Source organism: Raphanus sativus, chromosome 2, assembly GCF_000801105.2.
Source record: "Raphanus sativus cultivar WK10039 chromosome 2, ASM80110v3, whole genome shotgun sequence".
NCBI classification, from domain to species: Eukaryota; Viridiplantae; Streptophyta; class Magnoliopsida; order Brassicales; family Brassicaceae; genus Raphanus; species Raphanus sativus.
In genome coordinates, this window is record NC_079512.1 from 31,036,434 (window position 1) to 31,053,584 (window position 17,151).

Sequence of the window (17,151 nt, forward strand, 5' to 3'; positions counted from 1 at the left end):
AAATCTTTTCAAAAGCATGACTAAAGCCATTAAAATATAATACATTGACTCAGCAGCATATCTGTAACACACTAAAATAGAGTCTAAATCCATTAAACTAGTTCATACACCCGAGAAACAAGGCCATGAAACGTGTAAAAGGAATCTAAAGCCGAGAAACAAGGTCTGCCTCTTCATCTGATTCTGTCTCTGGATACAGGTTATGCTTCACTGGAGGCTCATCAACAAAGTTCATGGCATCCTTCTCAATGTTGTAGTCGTTACGCTCTCTTCTATCTTCACCATCAGAGTCAATATCAGGAGAATCAGGTGTCCCCGGATCGAAAGCAGGTACATCATTCCACTCTACATTCACATCAGACCACGGCTCCATTGTTGATACCTACAAAACAAAGACATACAAAATGGTAAGAGACAACGAGAGAGAGAGAGACAGAGAGACAACAAGACAACGAGAGAGAAAACGAGAGACACAACGAGAGAGACAATGAGAGAGAGACAACAAGAGAGAGACAACGAGAGAGAGACCGAGAGAGAGACAAAGAGAGAGACAGAGAGAGACAACGAGAGAGAGACAGAGAGAGAAACAGAGAGAGAGACAGAGAGAGAGAGAGAGAGAGACAGAGAGACAAGAGAGAGAGATGTCGAATTTACCTAACTGGAGACAATCGGAGACAATCGGAGACCTTCTTCTTCGCCAAAGAGAGGGGTTGATGTTTTAGGGTTTCTAATTTGATTAATCGGGTCATGAGTTGATATATGGGGATTTAATTGGGTTTTAATTCTCTAATCGGGTGATAATCGGGTTGTTTTTGGTTAAGATAGGTTAGTCATTGGTTAAGTCTGGGTTTTAGAAACACTAACCAACTATTAACCACGATATGTCGGTATTAGTCTGATTTTCAAAGTTGACGGGGAAACGGGTTTCGATCTTTTCTCGTATGTGGAAAGGTGTTGTTATAGTTTGTATGTGTGCAATTAGGACGAGGCTTAAACTTTGTGTACATTTATTACTATACCATAGTTACGGTGGGGAAATAGGTCGTTTTCCCTCAATATTCATTTGCATGCTTTTCTCCTACAAACGGACACTTCTTTATTGGCTGTGTTCCCACCATACCTATCTATGTTCGTGTCTGATCTGTCTCCATTTCTCTCTCTCTCTCTCTCTCTCCTAAGAAAAAGAAACAGAGCAAAACCCTCTGCACGAAACAGAGGTTTCTCTTCTCTTCTCTCTCTCTCGACCATCGTTATCTTCCAGAACCCATCAGTTCCCTCTGAATCTGCATGTGAAAATCTGGTGGAAGAAAAGAGGAGAGATCTGTGACTTCTTTTAAAACGGTGCCGTCTCTTTTATATCTCTGTTGTCCCTGTGACTGACTGATGAAGTCACTAACTTCGATGCCAACTTGCCTCTCTGTTTCCACTCTCTCTCTCTCTCTCATTAATCTGAAAACAAAGCTCTCATCAGTGTACCTGAAGCAGAAAGCTTGATCCTTTAGCTTCTGTTTCCTTCAAAGTTTCCATCTTTTTTCAATTCTTCGATTTGGTTTCTGTTTTCCGAGATTCGAGACTTTTAAAAGCTGTAATCTTTGGTTCACAAAGATGAGATACGATTCGATTTGGTTTCTATAAATGACGACGACAACTACAACGACGACGACGAGAGTTGCTGCTTCCTCTTCCTCTACTCGGAACCGAATCCTAAAAGACGCAAATGGAGACATCGGCGAGCATCTCCGCAACCACATCCATCTAACCAACTGTATCCACTTGAAGAACCATATGCACAAACAGAGCCCTGTCCTAACCGACCGCGCCTTGATGAGAGACCTCATCGTCCTCCAGAGGTCACGCTCCCTCAGAGACCCCTCAGCTAGCCCTCCTCCCGCTTGGAACAACACGCCTCCTCCTTCCATCGTCGACTTGCTTCCTAAGAAAGGAGAGAAGAAGTCAAAGTCCAGCCGTAGGTTGTCTGGCTCTTCCCCCGTTGTGAACTTTGGGACTTGTAGAGTGACTCCTTCTGACGAAGGGTTTGGTAGGAGCAGCGAGATTAGTGGTGGTAGGAGGGTGAAGAGAGAGGAGTCTAGTAGAAAGAGTTATAGAGTTGTTGAGGAGGAGACTCATCATCACGGTGTTGCTTCGGGCGATACGGGTTCGAAAGCTAGCGGGAGGCTTAGTAGGATCAACGATGCTATTATTGCTAAGACGCTATCTGATCAGTTACATGAGGTTGTTGTTGGTGGTGGTGATAGTGATGATGTTGTTTCATCTAATGTTCGTCCACGTGTTAGATACGGTGGTGGTGGGATGAGTCGGACTAAGAGAAGGAAGTTTAGAGGGACGAGGAGAGTTCGTGGTAAGAGTATAGAGAGAGATACTGGTGGTGGTGGGGGGAAGAGTGAGATGTCTGTTGCTTCCAACTCGGTTCCTCAAGGTGAGAAGCATGAGAAAGAGGGTATTGGGGAACAGAACATGACTAAGGCTTGTGGGATTCCGTTTAACTGGTCTAGGATCCATCACCGAGGGAAGACGTTCCTGGATAAAGCGGGTAGGAGTTTGTCTTGTGGTATGTCTGATTCAAAGGGAAGAAAAGGTGAGTCTAATGAGAGGAATGGTTCTGATATGATGATGATGAGACAGCCTGAGGATGATGAGGACGACTCGAGCTCTTTCATCTGCTCTGATGGTGGCGAGGCGCTTCCTTTACTAGTTGATAGCGCAGAGAATAACGAAGGATGGGTGCATGACTACTCAGGAGAGTTAGGGATCTTTGCGGATAATTTGCTCAAGAACGAAGAAGATTCTGATCTTGCTTCAGAAGGTAGGTCACACAAGAAGAAGAGTCATGGAAACGCTCGCCATCACCACCAGCATCAGCACCAGCATCAGAGTCTTACGGAGAGATACGCGCCTAAAACATTCAGGGATCTCGTGGGGCAGAACCTGGTCGTACAAGCTCTCTCCAACGCGGTTGCAAGACGGAAGCTTGGACTGTTATACGTGTTCCATGGTCCAAACGGAACGGGGAAGACCTCTTGCGCTAGGATATTCGCAAGGGCTCTCAACTGCCACTCTTCAGAACAACAGCAGAAGCCTTGCGGTGCTTGCACCTCGTGCGTTTCACACGAGATGGGGAAAAGCCGGAACATTCGTGAAGTAGGTCCTGTAGGGAACTTCGACTTTGAGAATCTGCTCGACGGCAACAACAACAACAGTGTGACGGTCTCATCATCATCATCGCAGTCCTCCCCTCGCGTTTTCATCTTTGATGATTGCGACACCTTGTCATCCGATTGCTGGAGCGCTGTTTCCAAAGTGGTGGACAGAGCAGCGATGCCGCGGCGTGTAGTGTTTATCCTCGTGTGTTCGAGTCTCGATGTTCTGCCTCACGTGATCATATCGAGGTGCCAGAAGTTCTTTTTCCCGAAGCTCAAAGACGCAGATATCGTCTGCTCATTGCAGTGGATTGCGTCGAAGGAAGAGATTGAGATAGAGAAAGATGCTTTGAAGCTTATAGCTTCGAGATCAGATGGTTCTTTGAGAGATGCGGAGATGACTCTTGAACAGCTTAGTTTGTTGGGACAGAGGATCTCTGTTCCTTTAGTTCAGGAACTGGTAAGCATTAATCGAAAATATATATATATATATATATTTTTAATAAAATATATCTCTCCATTGACATTTGTTTTATTTTTGCAGGTTGGGCTTGTGTCTGATGAGAAGTTAGTAGATCTTCTCGATTTAGCTTTATCTGCAGATACTGTAAACACTGTGAAGAACTTGAGAACAATAATGGAAACAAGTGTAGAACCATTGGCTTTAATGTCACAGCTCGCAACGGTCATAACAGACATTCTCGCGGGTAGCTATGACCTCACTAAAGATCAGCATAGAAGAAAGTTTTTCCGACGGCAACCATGTGAGTTTCAGAAATCTTACAATACCTTTCCCCCTTTGTTGTTTGTTATCTGATCCATATTCTTGGTTAATACACTACTTATAGTATCTAAAGAAGATATGGAGAAGCTGAGACTAGCTCTCAAGACTCTATCCGAGGCAGAGAAGCAGCTGAGAGTATCAAACGATAAGCTGACTTGGCTCACAGCCGCGTTGCTTCAGCTGGCTCCTGATCAGAACTATCTGCTTAACCGTTCTTCCACTGCGGACACTAGCTTGAACCGAACTCCGTTGCCGTTAGAGAACAACGGAGGTAGAGAAAGAGAGAGCTCAGATCACCATCTGGATCCTTCTAGCGACGCAGCAGCAGGGGAGAGAAGTTCTGGATTAGACAGGAGAAGAGGAGACGGTAGAAAAAACCGACCGGCTGTTGAAGAGATTTGGTTGGAAGTTATTGAGAAGCTTAGAGTTAATGGGTTGAGAGAGTTTCTTTACAAAGAAGGAAGAATCGTCTCTCTTAGTCTCGGTTCAGGTAAAATGCATTTTGAATCTTTTTGACTTTAGAAGCCAAAATCTTGATGCCAAGTTTTCATTTTCTTGAGTGCAGCTCCTACGGTGCACTTGATGTTCAGCTCACCGTTAACAAAATCAACGGCTGAGAAGTTCCGTGGGCATATAATGCAAGCGTTTGAGGCGGTGCTCGAGTCTCCGGTAACTATAGAGATCAGATGCGAGACAAAGAGAGACTCGAGGCCACCAAGATCATCATCTTTAGCACTCGTTGGACAAGATCACAACATGAATGGAAGCGGGAGAAGTGAGATAGTTGAGGTCATCGAATCTAATGGACAGAGACGGCGTCAGCAACAGAAGCAAGAGGAGGAAAGGACGGAGCGAGTTGGTTCATCCGCGTTGGCTAGAGCTAGAAGGAAACATATGGAAGCAAGCCAGAGTCAGAACCAGAGCCAAAGCATTGTGAGAGGTAGAGTCTCGTTGGCTCGTGTGATTCAGCAAGCTGATGGATGCACACTCCAAAACGGCTGGTCTAAACGCAAAGCCGTGTCTATCGCTGAGAAGCTGGAACAAGAGAATCTGTAAGATATCTCTCAGAAACACTCAGTCAAACATATAATAAGATCATTTGGTAAAAAAATGTTTTTGTCTCTGGTTTTTCTTACAGGAGGCTTGAAGCTAGATCAAGAAGCTTGTTATGCTGGAAATCCTCAAGAGGCACACGTCGCAAGGTAGCAAGCAACACCCTTATATCGATTTTATCTTCTTTTTTCTTTTTCTTTTGTTATGGTTAGCTGAAAAAGATATGGAAACTTTGAAACTGTAGGCAACGAGGTTGAAGGTGAGAGGAAGAAGGACAAGACCACGGGCGTTATTGAAACTCGTGTCGTGTGGGAAATGTCTGACGACGAGATCTCCATCAAGATAAATGTGTTTTTGTTCTTTTGTCGATCATACTCAAATTGTTCTTGTAGACTGTAGTCATAGTCAGTTGTGTAGCTTCTTTGCATTTGTAATAGTTCTTTTGGATCTTGTTTTTACCACAAAAATAAATTGGATTAGTTTTTGTAACTTTGTAAGTCTATTCATTCTTAAGAGTTGTATTGAAATGGTGGCGATGCTGCATGAAAAATGTGCTATGTAAACCTCAAACGCTAACGCATCAAGGAAGAACTCAAAGCATTAGAAACCATATGGTTCTTCTTATAACTCCAGCATGATTGTAAATCGGATCTGTTTCATTAGCTGTGGTTAGCCTCGCACAAAAATTAGCATTTGCATTTTTGTTATTTATCTTAGGTCCAACAATTCTGAAGTCCGGCCAAAAAAATGTAGGATAATTCGTCAATCCCTAATATTTGACCATCAGAAACAAAAACATACAAATTCAAACTTAACACAGAGGGAAAGTATGTGTGGCAACCATGCTGTAAAGCAATGACAAAATAAATTAATTTACAACATTTCCTCTTCTTTGTTCGTTTGGCTATCATCTAAGTTTGAAATTGTCGTGAAATAATGTTTTCTCCTTTTTAAATGATAAAGGCCAGTCTCCCAAAAAAAATTATATTTTATTGTAAAATAATAACACCGCAATGGGTATTATTCCTTTATATTTTCGCAGATGGGAAAGTAGAAGAGCCTGAAATGGGTGACTTTGCTAATGCTTCAATGCCAAGCCTTATGTAAATAAAAGAAAACACACTTTCTCTATCCCATGACACAAACCATACCTAAAGGTAGGTGATATATCCATATGGAAAGATTTTAGTTGTTCTTCTAAAATCAGGACCACATCAACTTCACAAAATCTCCAACTTTCAGATAACCCTGAATCCATCAACTTTACCTTCTTCATGATTAAAATATCTCTTAGTCTAGGACCAGGAGAGACCGGGACCGATACCAATCATATTGTTATAGTCATGCAAATGCAAAGGGCAATAGATTCTATGAGCCAGGACCTCAGTTTTAACACAGCTACTACAAACTAAAAGGTAAGATGATTCTTGTGGTTTCTTGGGTCTGTCACGTTACTTAGAAAGAAGAGAGAGAACTCAAGTCTTTGTCATCAATGAAGTTTGGTTTTTGATTGATAAAGCTGGTCCCCTACTTCGGTATAAATTCCAATACATACCCAGAGATTACAAAACCAATTAAAAAAACAAAAAGTTTTCTAAGGCCAAAAGTGGTCACAGGATTCTTCAGGCGGGTTTAGTTCGCTCTTTCTTTTTTTTCAAACTGCAACTAGCTTTTTACACGTTAAGACAACATCTTCCATCTCCCTATTAAACACAACGACCTAACCATATTACAACAGTAACCTCTAGATACATCCCTTACTTTTTTTTAATCATATTGTTTTATAGTCCATCCTAAGAAACCCCCGGTAGAAAAAGAGACCACAAAACTTTTTCAGATTCTTTGGAATGATGAGATGGGGACGAAAGAAACCTGTTTCTTCTTCTTGGTTTTCAAAGTTGAGTGGTTCTTCTGACTTGAAACCTGTAAAAGAGAAGAAGCAAGATGATGAAGCTACCCAGAGCATGTCTACTAAACGTCGAAGTGATATTCATGAGAGCAACAAAAGGTTTCAGAGAGTATCAATAGAAAAAGAGAGCACTGCAACAAGGTCAGAAGATATGGAGTCAAATGAGAAGTTTGAAGAGATAATGAGAAGTGCGAGGAAGAAAGCAAGAGATTTCGAAAGAGAGAAGTGTGGCTTTCTGGAAGTAAAGGCAATGGACAGAGACAAAGGAACTGTGATCATGACGCCAAGAATTCAGCTGAAGAGAGAGAAGCAGAGATATGAGAGACGTGACCAAAGGCTTCTCGAACAAAAGCCAAAGAGATCAGAACAAGACGCAGAGGTGAAGACCAAAATACCTTGGAGAAGGACATTTACAGGGAGTTACAGCAGAAAAGATTCTGTGATTCTTGGTCAGACCGAATCAAAACCGGCTCATCAGTGGCAAAAGCTCAAGGATACAAAACTAAGAGAAGTGAAGCTGAAGGCTGACCAACAGAGGAAATCTATGTACCTAAGAAGGGAGCTAAACAGATTAGGAACAAAAGAAAACAATAAGGTCAGAGTTTTTTCACCAAGAGCATCTGAAAAATGCAGAGTTAAAGCTATTGAAGACTTGAAGAAGGCTAAACTGAGAGCACGGGAACACAAACACGAGCTTGTGAAGGAAGCAGCAGATGGAGGAATGGAGAACGAAAGCTTTGCAGTGGTGAAATGCTCCAGCAATCCTCAGAGGGATTTTAGAGATTCAATGATTGAGATGATCATGGAGAATGGTATCCACCACCCTGAAGAGCTCAAAGAGCTTCTGGTTTGCTATCTAAGACTCAATAGCGATGAATATCATAACATGATCATCGATGTGTTTCAGCAGGTGCATAGTGATTTAAGTTTTCATTAGTTTAATGTAGAATACTTATAATAATATACTAATAAGTGCATGATTAACCATTCTGATTTGCTAATAGTTTACGCTTTCTACGATGCAACTTCCCTAACTTCATAAAAGTTATCACAAAAGTTATTAGCAAGACTATGAAATAGACAGAATAGTTTTTGGACATTACCAGAGTGTTAGTCGTTTATTAGTCCTTCACCAGCTAAGAACTCATGGACGACCCCGTTGACTTCAATCATGCTACATCCAGGCTTCTTGCTTACTCTTTCTGCTCTCATCTTTCTTCTCACCTCCGTAACCTCCTCCCATCTTCCATTAGAAGCATGCAAGTTTGACATCTGAACATAACCAGAAGTCTCCCCTGGATTCAATTCCAATAACCGATTCGCTATACTCTCTGCTTGTTCCGTGCAACCAAACCTTTTACATGCACCAAGAAGAGATTCCAATAGAACCGAAGCCTCATCAGGTGGAACCTTGTTCACAAGTTCTTCAGCTTCCTCGAATTTACCCATCCGACCAAGCAAATCCACCATACAGCCATAGTGCTCAATACTCGGCTCAACCCCGTAAACACTACTCATCGTTTCAAAGAGTTTGCGAGCTTGGTCTAACAAACCCACATGATTGCAGGCAGATAGAACAGCGATGAAAGTGATACTGTTCGGTTTAAAACCTTCATAAACCATCTCCGAAAATATCTCCAAAGCATCATTTCCAAGACCGTGTACGCTCAAACCCGAGATCATCGAGTTCCATGTACTCACATCTTTCTTCCAAGTACCTCTAAACACTTCAATAGCCTTATCAATTCTCCCGCACTTGGAATACATATCCACAAGAGCCGTCGCTAAAAACCCATCAACCTCAACCCCACGCTTGTCGATATAAACACGCACCCATTCACCTTGACTCAACGATCCAAGATTAGCACACGCAGACAACACACTCACAAAGGTAAAACCATCAGGCTCCTCTTCAGAGCTCTCAAGCATCTCACTAAAAACCTCCAACGCTTCTCCGTAACAACCCGCACGCGCGTAACCACTCACCATCGCGTTCCAAGAAACCACATCCTTCACAGGCATCTCATCGAAAACCCTTCTCGCCTCCTCAACCAACCCCGCAGCCGCGTAACACGAAACCATAAAGTTCCAAGACTCAACATTCCTCTCCTCCATCTCATCAAACAACCCCCTCGCTTCCTCCACCAAACCCTTCTCAACAAAAGCGCTCAACAACGAGTTCCACGAAACGACATCTCTCTCAGGCATTCCGTCGAGCACTTTACGCGCAACCTCGAACCACCCGCTCCTCCCGTACACATTCACAAGCGTGTTCTCCACAAACACGTCGGAGACCAAACCGGACTTCAAGAAGAGGCCGTGGATCTGCCTCCCTTCCTCGACCCCGCGAAACGCGGCGCAAGCTTTCAACGCGAACGTGAAGCTGTACTTATCCGGGTCCACAGAGCCGTGGAGCATCATCTCGCGAAACGCGGTCAGAGCGGTCTCCGGGGTGGGGCTGTTGGCGTAGGCTCTGATGAGGGAGTTGTGGGTGAAGGCGTTGGGGGCGTCGATGCGGGTGAGGATGGAGTGAGCGTAGGAGACGGTTTTGGGGTCTGGGTTCGCGACGGCGAAGGAGATGAGTTTGCTCGCGGAGAAAGTGTCGCGAGAGAGGCCGGTTTTGAGCATGAAGGCGTGAGCTTGTTGGATCTCTGAGAGAGATTTGGCTCTCTCTGTGAATGTCAGAATCGGGAGTGGAGGAGGAGTTGAGGAACAAGTGGAACTCATGTTTTTCTCGTTACGACACTCGATTCGTTTCTCGATAAGTAGGTTTTGTCCGCGAAAATAACGTTGATCTGCTCTTTAAGGATTTAACTAGATTTTGAACCGCGCTTTTGAAACGCGGAATATTTTACGATGAAAAATTTCACTAATAATTTAACAAATATTTTGGTAATTTTTAAAGAGTGTGTATTTAAAATATTTTTGTATTTAAATCAGTATTTTTAAATTCAACCTGATTGTGATTATACCGGTTAATCCGGAGATCTGACAATTCAATTTATGTTTCTAAAATATTCATATTAAAAATCACTAAAACCCGAAACTAACCGATTGAACTGATGGATGACCGATATATAATCTAATTGGATTTAAATTGTAATAGTTTCATAATTTGTAATCTTATAATCGAAATTTTAAAGTTCACTATTTTGAAATTTATGAAATTATGACGTTTCTACAAAAATTTAAAGAGAAAATGATAGATATAAAATAATTAAGATTAATTATTGTATTATTTGGAAACATTGATAGTAGTATAAAAATATATTGTTTGGAAACATTGATAGTAGTATAAAGAAATAAGTATATTGTTTGGAAACGTTGATAGTAGTATAAAGAAATAAGTATATTGTTTGAGAACATGGATATTAGTATAAAGAAAGAAACATTAGTGATTTAATGTATGTTTAACTATAAAGTATAAAGGTGTATTTAATTTAAAAACTTACAAAATAAAGTTAGGTCCAACAGAATGTTTCTGTTTTAATAAGATAGATATTCTTTCTGATCTAAAAAAAATGTTTTTTTTTGTTTTTTGGACATCATCTAAAAATGTTTGTTTATGAGAACTGAACCAAAAGTTCAATAAAACCAAAAACTTTCATTTCCGTACAAAACCCATCTGCCAATCGACTGATCCGTGTGATTGGCGATATGCTGCAACCATATCTCATCATCTGTAGATGGAAGTTAATCCCAGATGATAAGGTCTATACAAAACCTTACATAGGTGTTAAGCTCAATGGTAAAATGTTGAATAGGACATACATGTGATGATGAAAGGCAGAAACCAGACCCAAATGCTTATAACCTAATACATCTGAAAGGAAAAAAAAAAAGAAACTTATATTACAAGAATCTAATAAAAACAGAGATCGCTGGACTCTCTCTCAAGAAGTCAGATGTCCAAGCTGTTCTGTAATTGCATTTACGTTCCTCGAATTCCACCAACATTTCTCACTTTGATCTTCACCTTTATCTTCTTTCCTCTCTGGCTGAACTTCCCGTTGCTTGGCTGAGTCAGGATTCTCTGTCAAAAGCTGCTGCCAGAAGACATCATTCACTCCTGCTGCTGGAGCAGTAGTAGGAACAGCTGTGTTCTGTTCTTTTGAAACATGATCAGGCTCAGAGTTCATGTCAACGATCTTCTGAGAAGGAGGAGATTTGGGACATGTGTCAATACTTAGCTGTACGCAAGAAAGAGGAGGGCTTTCAGGACAAGTAGATGAATCATCCACATCAAGCGTCATCAAGCTTCTTGTTGATTGTGCCATACCCTCACAAGAATCATCAGATACAAGACTCTCCCAAACCGCTATCGATGACTCTAACTCTTCCACCTGATGTTCTGTTTCATCTGAATGGCTTGTAGAACCTTCCTCTCTCACAACAACACATGTCTGGTTATCTTGCTCAAACCCGATCCTAGGGAGCCTTCTCTTCCTCTCGTTCGTTTCGGGTAGACACGGCGAGAGGTTCAGAGCGAGCTCTGGTGTTCCCACGACCTGAGAGACGTAAGAATCCATTGTCTTCTGACGCTTCTCCATGTGTTGTAACTGATCTTTTAGCTTCTTAACTTGTTGCTCAAACTGATCTCTTTCTTGCTCTTGTTTATGTAACTTCTGAAGCAACCCTTCTTTCTCCTTGGTCAGTCTCTCGATCTGACTACTCATTCTCTGCCGTTCTGAATCGGTCAACGGGTTCTGCTGAGCTTGGAGGTTAGGTAGAGAGTGGCTGTGAACAGGTTTGCGTCTGTGAATGTTCTTCATAAGATGAGGTTGACCTCTCACGAAATCATCATTCGCAAACTCCCACTTCTCAGGATCAGCTTTTCTAAAACCCTACAAAACAAAAACCTCAACTTAACTTAAACCACAAGGAAGACGAGGTTAAGAAAAAAAAAACAGAGCATTAAGTAAAAGCTTACGTATGTGTTAAGCTGACGGATGAAGCTAGAGAAGTTGTTGTGCTTGAAGAATCTTGGAAGAAGGTCTCTTGAAAACTCTGGCGGGTTCCAAACGATGAAGCTTCGGTTGCTCTGACTCCACGAGACGATTGAATCGGAGGAGGAATCATCAACCATCTCGTATGTTTTGGTGAGGAAAGGTGGGAGTGAGCTTGATGATGAACCTCCGTGATTACTCTCATCCATATCTAGTAGCTTTAGATACTAACACAAGATCGAAAAGCTCTGTTTAAAATAAAAACCCTAAAAAAAAAGCTTTCAACTTTAACGAAGTGAGAGAGGAATCTCTTAAACCCCAACACTGTTTAGCAAATGAATCGAGAAGCTTCTTAAAAACCCTTCTGAAATTCAACGAATTTTAGATCGCTTTTCGTATTAAATCAGAGAGAAAAATACAGACTTTGCTTCTCGAAAAATCTCTGCTTCTCGAACACAACAAAGCTTCTCGACTTTGTGGTGTTTATTCAGACAGAGAAGTTGAAACAGTTTGTCTTCTTTTATGCATCTCTCTCTCTGCCAAGAGGACCGAAGAAAAGTAAACCAACCAGTCGATCGACCCGGTCATTTCAATAAGAAGAAAAGTCAAAGGTCTCGTCCATTTTTTATTAATAAAAAACGAACGAACAATAGACAAAATAGTAGCTTTTTAAGATAACAAAAAGGTTCGAATCGCAACGCAACACACAACAAGTTTGCAGATATTGGGGTTTGGTGGAAATTTTTATTTATCTATAATGGACTTTCTTTTCTTTTTAAGTACGGTATCCATGAGATGATGTGGGAGCTGTTTTTAATATATACTGTACTTTTTAATTATATCAAGTCAATGAAATGTATAAACCAAAAATCATACAGGTCTTGTTTGTGTATGTAGAAGCATTTACGACCGTAAGAAATTTCGTTGTTATCTTTTGGAGTTTATTAATAAAGAAAATCTTCTTGAAAAAAAAAAAATATATATATATATATATATATATATATATATATATTTATATTTATATTTGGGATTTATGATAACGAAAGTCTTTTGGTATTTTTGAAGGCACAAAACCGAAAAGTCTCGTTTGAATATTCAAATGTGATAGTAGTATTTTTGTCAAGTAACTGTTGGTGTATACTCATCATGCCTTTTTTTTGTTTCTTTTTTCCTTTTAATGTCTTTTGTGAGTTTTGATGAAGTCATGAAACAATAAAAGCATAGACTGAATTAGTGAAAAATGCAGTTTTCTTGGTTACGGGTCAACTTAGATTACTTACCATGTGTATTGTAACTCCTTCCATAATAATCAAAGTAGTCGCGGGTACGTCGTTGCACTAAATAATTGCATTGCGTGGAATGTAAAAGGCCAGTCCCTTAATTGTAAGACGATCTAGCTACGGTAAGAGCTCATCATCAGGACTTCCATTAACCACCCATCAGACACCAAAATATTATATCTTTTACTTGAAAACTGCATCATATATAATATCATCAATGGTGTAAACTGGCCCGGATTCTGATCAGAGGAGTCTTCTCCGTTTCCTGTCTCCATTACAAATACCCATTCTACTGTGTCTTTCATTGCCTTCTTATTCTTTGTATAATGACTGACTAAGTTAGTTAGTAAAAGTTATATCTTTTTCGACTTAGTGAAAGAGTTCCAAAAGGTTTGCCATAACACCTCCATGTTTGCTGCAACTATATTAGTTTAAATGCGTATCAATGCTTCAGTATTGTGTGTTCCATCTCATCTATATGTTGAATCAGGCAAAAGGTAAATACGTTTAGTAGATTTGCATTCTGTGAGAAAAATCTACTGTGGGAAGAAAAATCTCACAGATTTGTATTATGTGTTAAGAATCCGGCTTTATATATTGTGTAAAGAAAAAACAGGATGTGAACCCGAAATATTAAAGCATCGTAGATTTAGATTCTTATTAAATATATATCTATATTATTAAAACGGAAGTATATTTTGGTATTGCTTGAAAACGTGGATAATATGATAAATGAGAATTGTTTGGAAACATAGATTGCAGATTAATTATTTTATTTTATTTATATATTTAGTCATTGCATTTACAATAAATTAAGTATTTCATTTTTGTATTTTTTATTTACATTGCATTTAAAATCAATTTAAATTAATTAATTATAATGATTGTTGTTTTTTTGTGATGAAAATAAAAATACAAACTGAAATATATAGTATATATTATATAAAACAATTTTAAGATATAATATTATCTTATTTAGTTTAGTAAAATATAAAAAAATTGAGATTTATTTTTCAAAAATTAAAATATCATAAAATTAATAGTCATTCATAGAAAACTAATGCAAAAATTAAAATCTTTAGTATGTTCTTTCATTTTAAAATAAATTAATAAAACAATAGGTTAATATATGAATAATACATTTACATAAAATTGCATCAAGTTATAATTTTTAATATAATGTTATGTACAAATGAAAAGTTTATTACTAAACATCTTTGTTATTAAATAATATATTTTATTCTATATTTAGATTACAAAATATATAAAAATATACGTGAGATTTTTTCATAAAACCAACGGTTTATTAATTTACATTAAACATAATTTAAATCAAACATATTTGTCGGGACACAGATCAAATTCTAGTTCACTTTTTTTTTAATAACCCGATGTATCTCATGCCTTCTTGTGCATCTATGTGAAATTCAAATTTATTAAGTTCATACGTACGTGCTTAGTTCACTGTCCCGTCTTGACGTCTCTAAGAAACAATTAAAATTGTTTTCATTGAGAATATCCCTGTTATAATATGAACTTCCGATAAAACAAACAATACCTATTAAAAAAAACATTTAATGTACATACAGATAAGAGCGGATAAGCATGCAACATAATGTGTCTTTTTTTATTAACCTCCCATTATCTCATACTTAAGAAAAAAAAGTCCAAACTAATCAGAAGTGTAATTCACAGATAGATCATTTTCGGATATTCAAATGAAGCCATATGAGTTTAACTCGTGGTGTTGTTTCAAACCCAAATCGCTCAATTCTCTAAAATCTGTATATTTACGACCACTGTGTGGTTTAATGTGTTTATTTTGTTTTGTTTTCGATAGTACAGTTTCTACAGGCAAATAATACTAGATTGTTTGATACGCTGTAAATATTGTTTCAGCTTTGAAGTATGGCTCTTGGAGTGGGATTAGAGTCGGGCAAAGTGTCACCTTCACTTATCAACTCATGTTATCATAGTCAGGTAGATACACATATTAGGTAATGTATGTGTAATTGATAACTTATGTACATGTCCTTGTCCATAACAGTAACACACACACATATATACACGAAGGCAAGTCTGGCTGATACTAGCCGCGCCCACCAGGTAAAATAAAATAAAATAGCCTACGGCATCATTTCATAAAAAATTAGAGTCCTAGTAAGGAGTAATAATTGGTTAAGTGGTAAGCATCATAATTATTTAGGATTTGATTTCCATAAACGAGAAAAGAAAGGAAATGCCATTGTTAAATTATGTTCTTTAAGCGAGTGGAATAGAATTGATAATTAATAGAAAAAAACATTTTTAATCGTTTTGCAGCAGAATTAGCGAGGTGTTTTTCTATATCTCTAGATAAATTCCACCATTTTATTCTCTTGAATAAACTATGTCGACCTAGTTTATATAGGTGTAATAATAAATGAGGCTAATTAACTTAAATGTGGAAGTGAGATTGGATAAGACTTTCTTATTGAAAATTGCAGCTGGTGATGCAATATTGCAATAGTGTTTGTTAAAGTTTTTTTTTTTAATTTTAACTAGGTGTAAAAGATGTGGATAGTAAAGACATTTACAATTCCGCTCTATTTTTACTTTTAAAATAAAGTAAAAATAAGTATAGAATAAAAAATGTTTCATTCTACTCTATTTTTATTTTAAAATATAATTTATTCCACAAATAGAGTCATCTATTTTTTTGTTCGTTACGCTATTACATAGTGAAAAATAGAATGAGACTAGAGTATTTTTACTTTATAATCATTTTTATTCTTTTTAAAAAGATAAAATAGAATTTTACATTGAAGATACTCTAAGACCAGATAATTGAGATGTCTGCTTGCTAATCAGCTTGAGTTTTTATAATTGGGTTGCTCACTTACTATAAATGATGTTGTAGAAGAAGTGATTCAACAACCATTAAAGTTGGTAATGCATCTACTGATAACTCCATTCCGTCACATAATACTCTTACAGCTTTTCATATACATATATAGAAATGACACTTCAAACATCGTTATAGATGTCCCTATAGCCTTTTTATGTGCGGAGGCAGAACCCGCACAATCCTTATTACCACTGTAAATGTTGCAACCTGCTGCAACTACTCTTTCTGTGTCTCGGAACGCCACCACTATGCATTCCTTCTTCAGATTTATGGACTAAAATTAGAATTGAAAAATAATCGTGGTGGTAGTTTAGCCATTTTGAACTCAGTTTTCAAAGTTTGAGATGGTGACCCTTTAAACAAAAAACAGAGAGGATCAACTAAACCAACATAATAATTAAGATATGCAATGGATCATATAGCAAGAATATGGAAAATAGCGGATTTAAGGCTTCAGAAAACTGTGGCCCCCCCATTTTAGGAGATTATAGAGAATCATCTCGAGTCTTTCTTTTCTATTGCGATTGTGGTTATTGTGTTTGTTGTTGCGGTGTAATCGATCAATTGTCAAGTTTTACAGGTGATATTTGATCATTTTTATATGTTTTTTAATATACGATTTTCAATTGTAAGATTTTTATGATGCACCAGATTTAGTAAAAATAAAAATGTCAAAACAAGCTCATATACTACTATTTTAATTACTTAGATTAAACAGAAAAAGAATGTAATTAACGGAAATGAGAAAAAGGCAAACGAGTCTCGAGCAATGACAAGTTGATAGGAAGCAGATCGGGAGCATCACGTGACCAACCCGATTTAACGGTCTCGATTGGATATGCAAACTATTTGTGGTCCCTAAACGAAAGGTGACCTGTCACATTCCTCTTAGATGCCACAATCTCTGCCACGCATCTTGCATTCACATTTATTCTAGTTAATTAACTAAAAAGTAATTATTTGAGCTATAATCTAGATTAGTAACGTAATATGTTTTCTATTATAGTCCCTCTTTAGACATGGATAGTCCATAGTTGGAAAACTGCTGTCACTGGATAAGAATAATGCTATAAAGAAATCAGATCTATGATATACAAAATAAAAATAGCTGTTATAAAAGCAGCTTGATATACT

General features: G+C 38.4%; 4 protein-coding genes across 5 annotated transcripts; 2 read left to right on the forward strand and 2 right to left on the reverse strand.

Moving 5' to 3' along the window:
• Window positions 1-250: 250 nt before the first annotated feature.
• On the reverse strand, window positions 251-9,690 carry LOC108822192 (pentatricopeptide repeat-containing protein At4g18840). Of its 2 annotated transcripts, none has more exons than XM_057003069.1 (2): window positions 8,008-9,690; window positions 251-382 (listed from the first exon to the last, which is right to left on the reverse strand). In XM_057003069.1, the coding sequence occupies exon 1, from the start codon at window positions 9,629-9,631 to the stop codon at window positions 8,015-8,017; it is 1,617 nt and encodes a 538-aa protein (XP_056859049.1). In that variant the 5' UTR covers window positions 9,632-9,690; the 3' UTR covers window positions 251-382; window positions 8,008-8,014. The 2 variants fall into 2 exon arrangements, with proteins under 2 accessions (XP_056859049.1, XP_018450721.1); XM_018595219.2 differs by lacking the exon at window positions 251-382 and adding an exon at window positions 6,478-6,918 and having other exon boundaries at window positions 8,008-9,689.
• LOC108842532 (protein STICHEL-like 3) lies at window positions 1,144-5,484 on the forward strand. The gene is made up of 6 exons (XM_018615471.2): window positions 1,144-3,618; window positions 3,703-3,922; window positions 4,007-4,432; window positions 4,508-4,994; window positions 5,081-5,144; window positions 5,240-5,484. The coding sequence occupies exons 1-6, from the start codon at window positions 1,636-1,638 to the stop codon at window positions 5,339-5,341; spliced, it is 3,282 nt and encodes a 1,093-aa protein (XP_018470973.2). The 5' UTR covers window positions 1,144-1,635; the 3' UTR covers window positions 5,342-5,484.
• LOC108822204 (transcription repressor OFP5) lies at window positions 6,843-7,891 on the forward strand. Its single transcript, XM_018595234.2, has one exon. It carries the CDS (start codon window positions 6,843-6,845, stop codon window positions 7,839-7,841), a length of 999 nt encoding a protein of 332 aa, XP_018450736.1. The 3' UTR covers window positions 7,842-7,891.
• A 798-nt stretch (window positions 9,691-10,488) lies between the features above and the next one.
• On the reverse strand, window positions 10,489-12,395 carry LOC108825733 (heat stress transcription factor A-4a). The gene is made up of 2 exons (XM_018599084.2): window positions 11,835-12,395; window positions 10,489-11,748 (listed from the first exon to the last, which is right to left on the reverse strand). The coding sequence occupies exons 1-2, from the start codon at window positions 12,057-12,059 to the stop codon at window positions 10,798-10,800; spliced, it is 1,176 nt and encodes a 391-aa protein (XP_018454586.1). The 5' UTR covers window positions 12,060-12,395; the 3' UTR covers window positions 10,489-10,797.
• Between the last annotated feature and the right edge of the window lie 4,756 nt (window positions 12,396-17,151).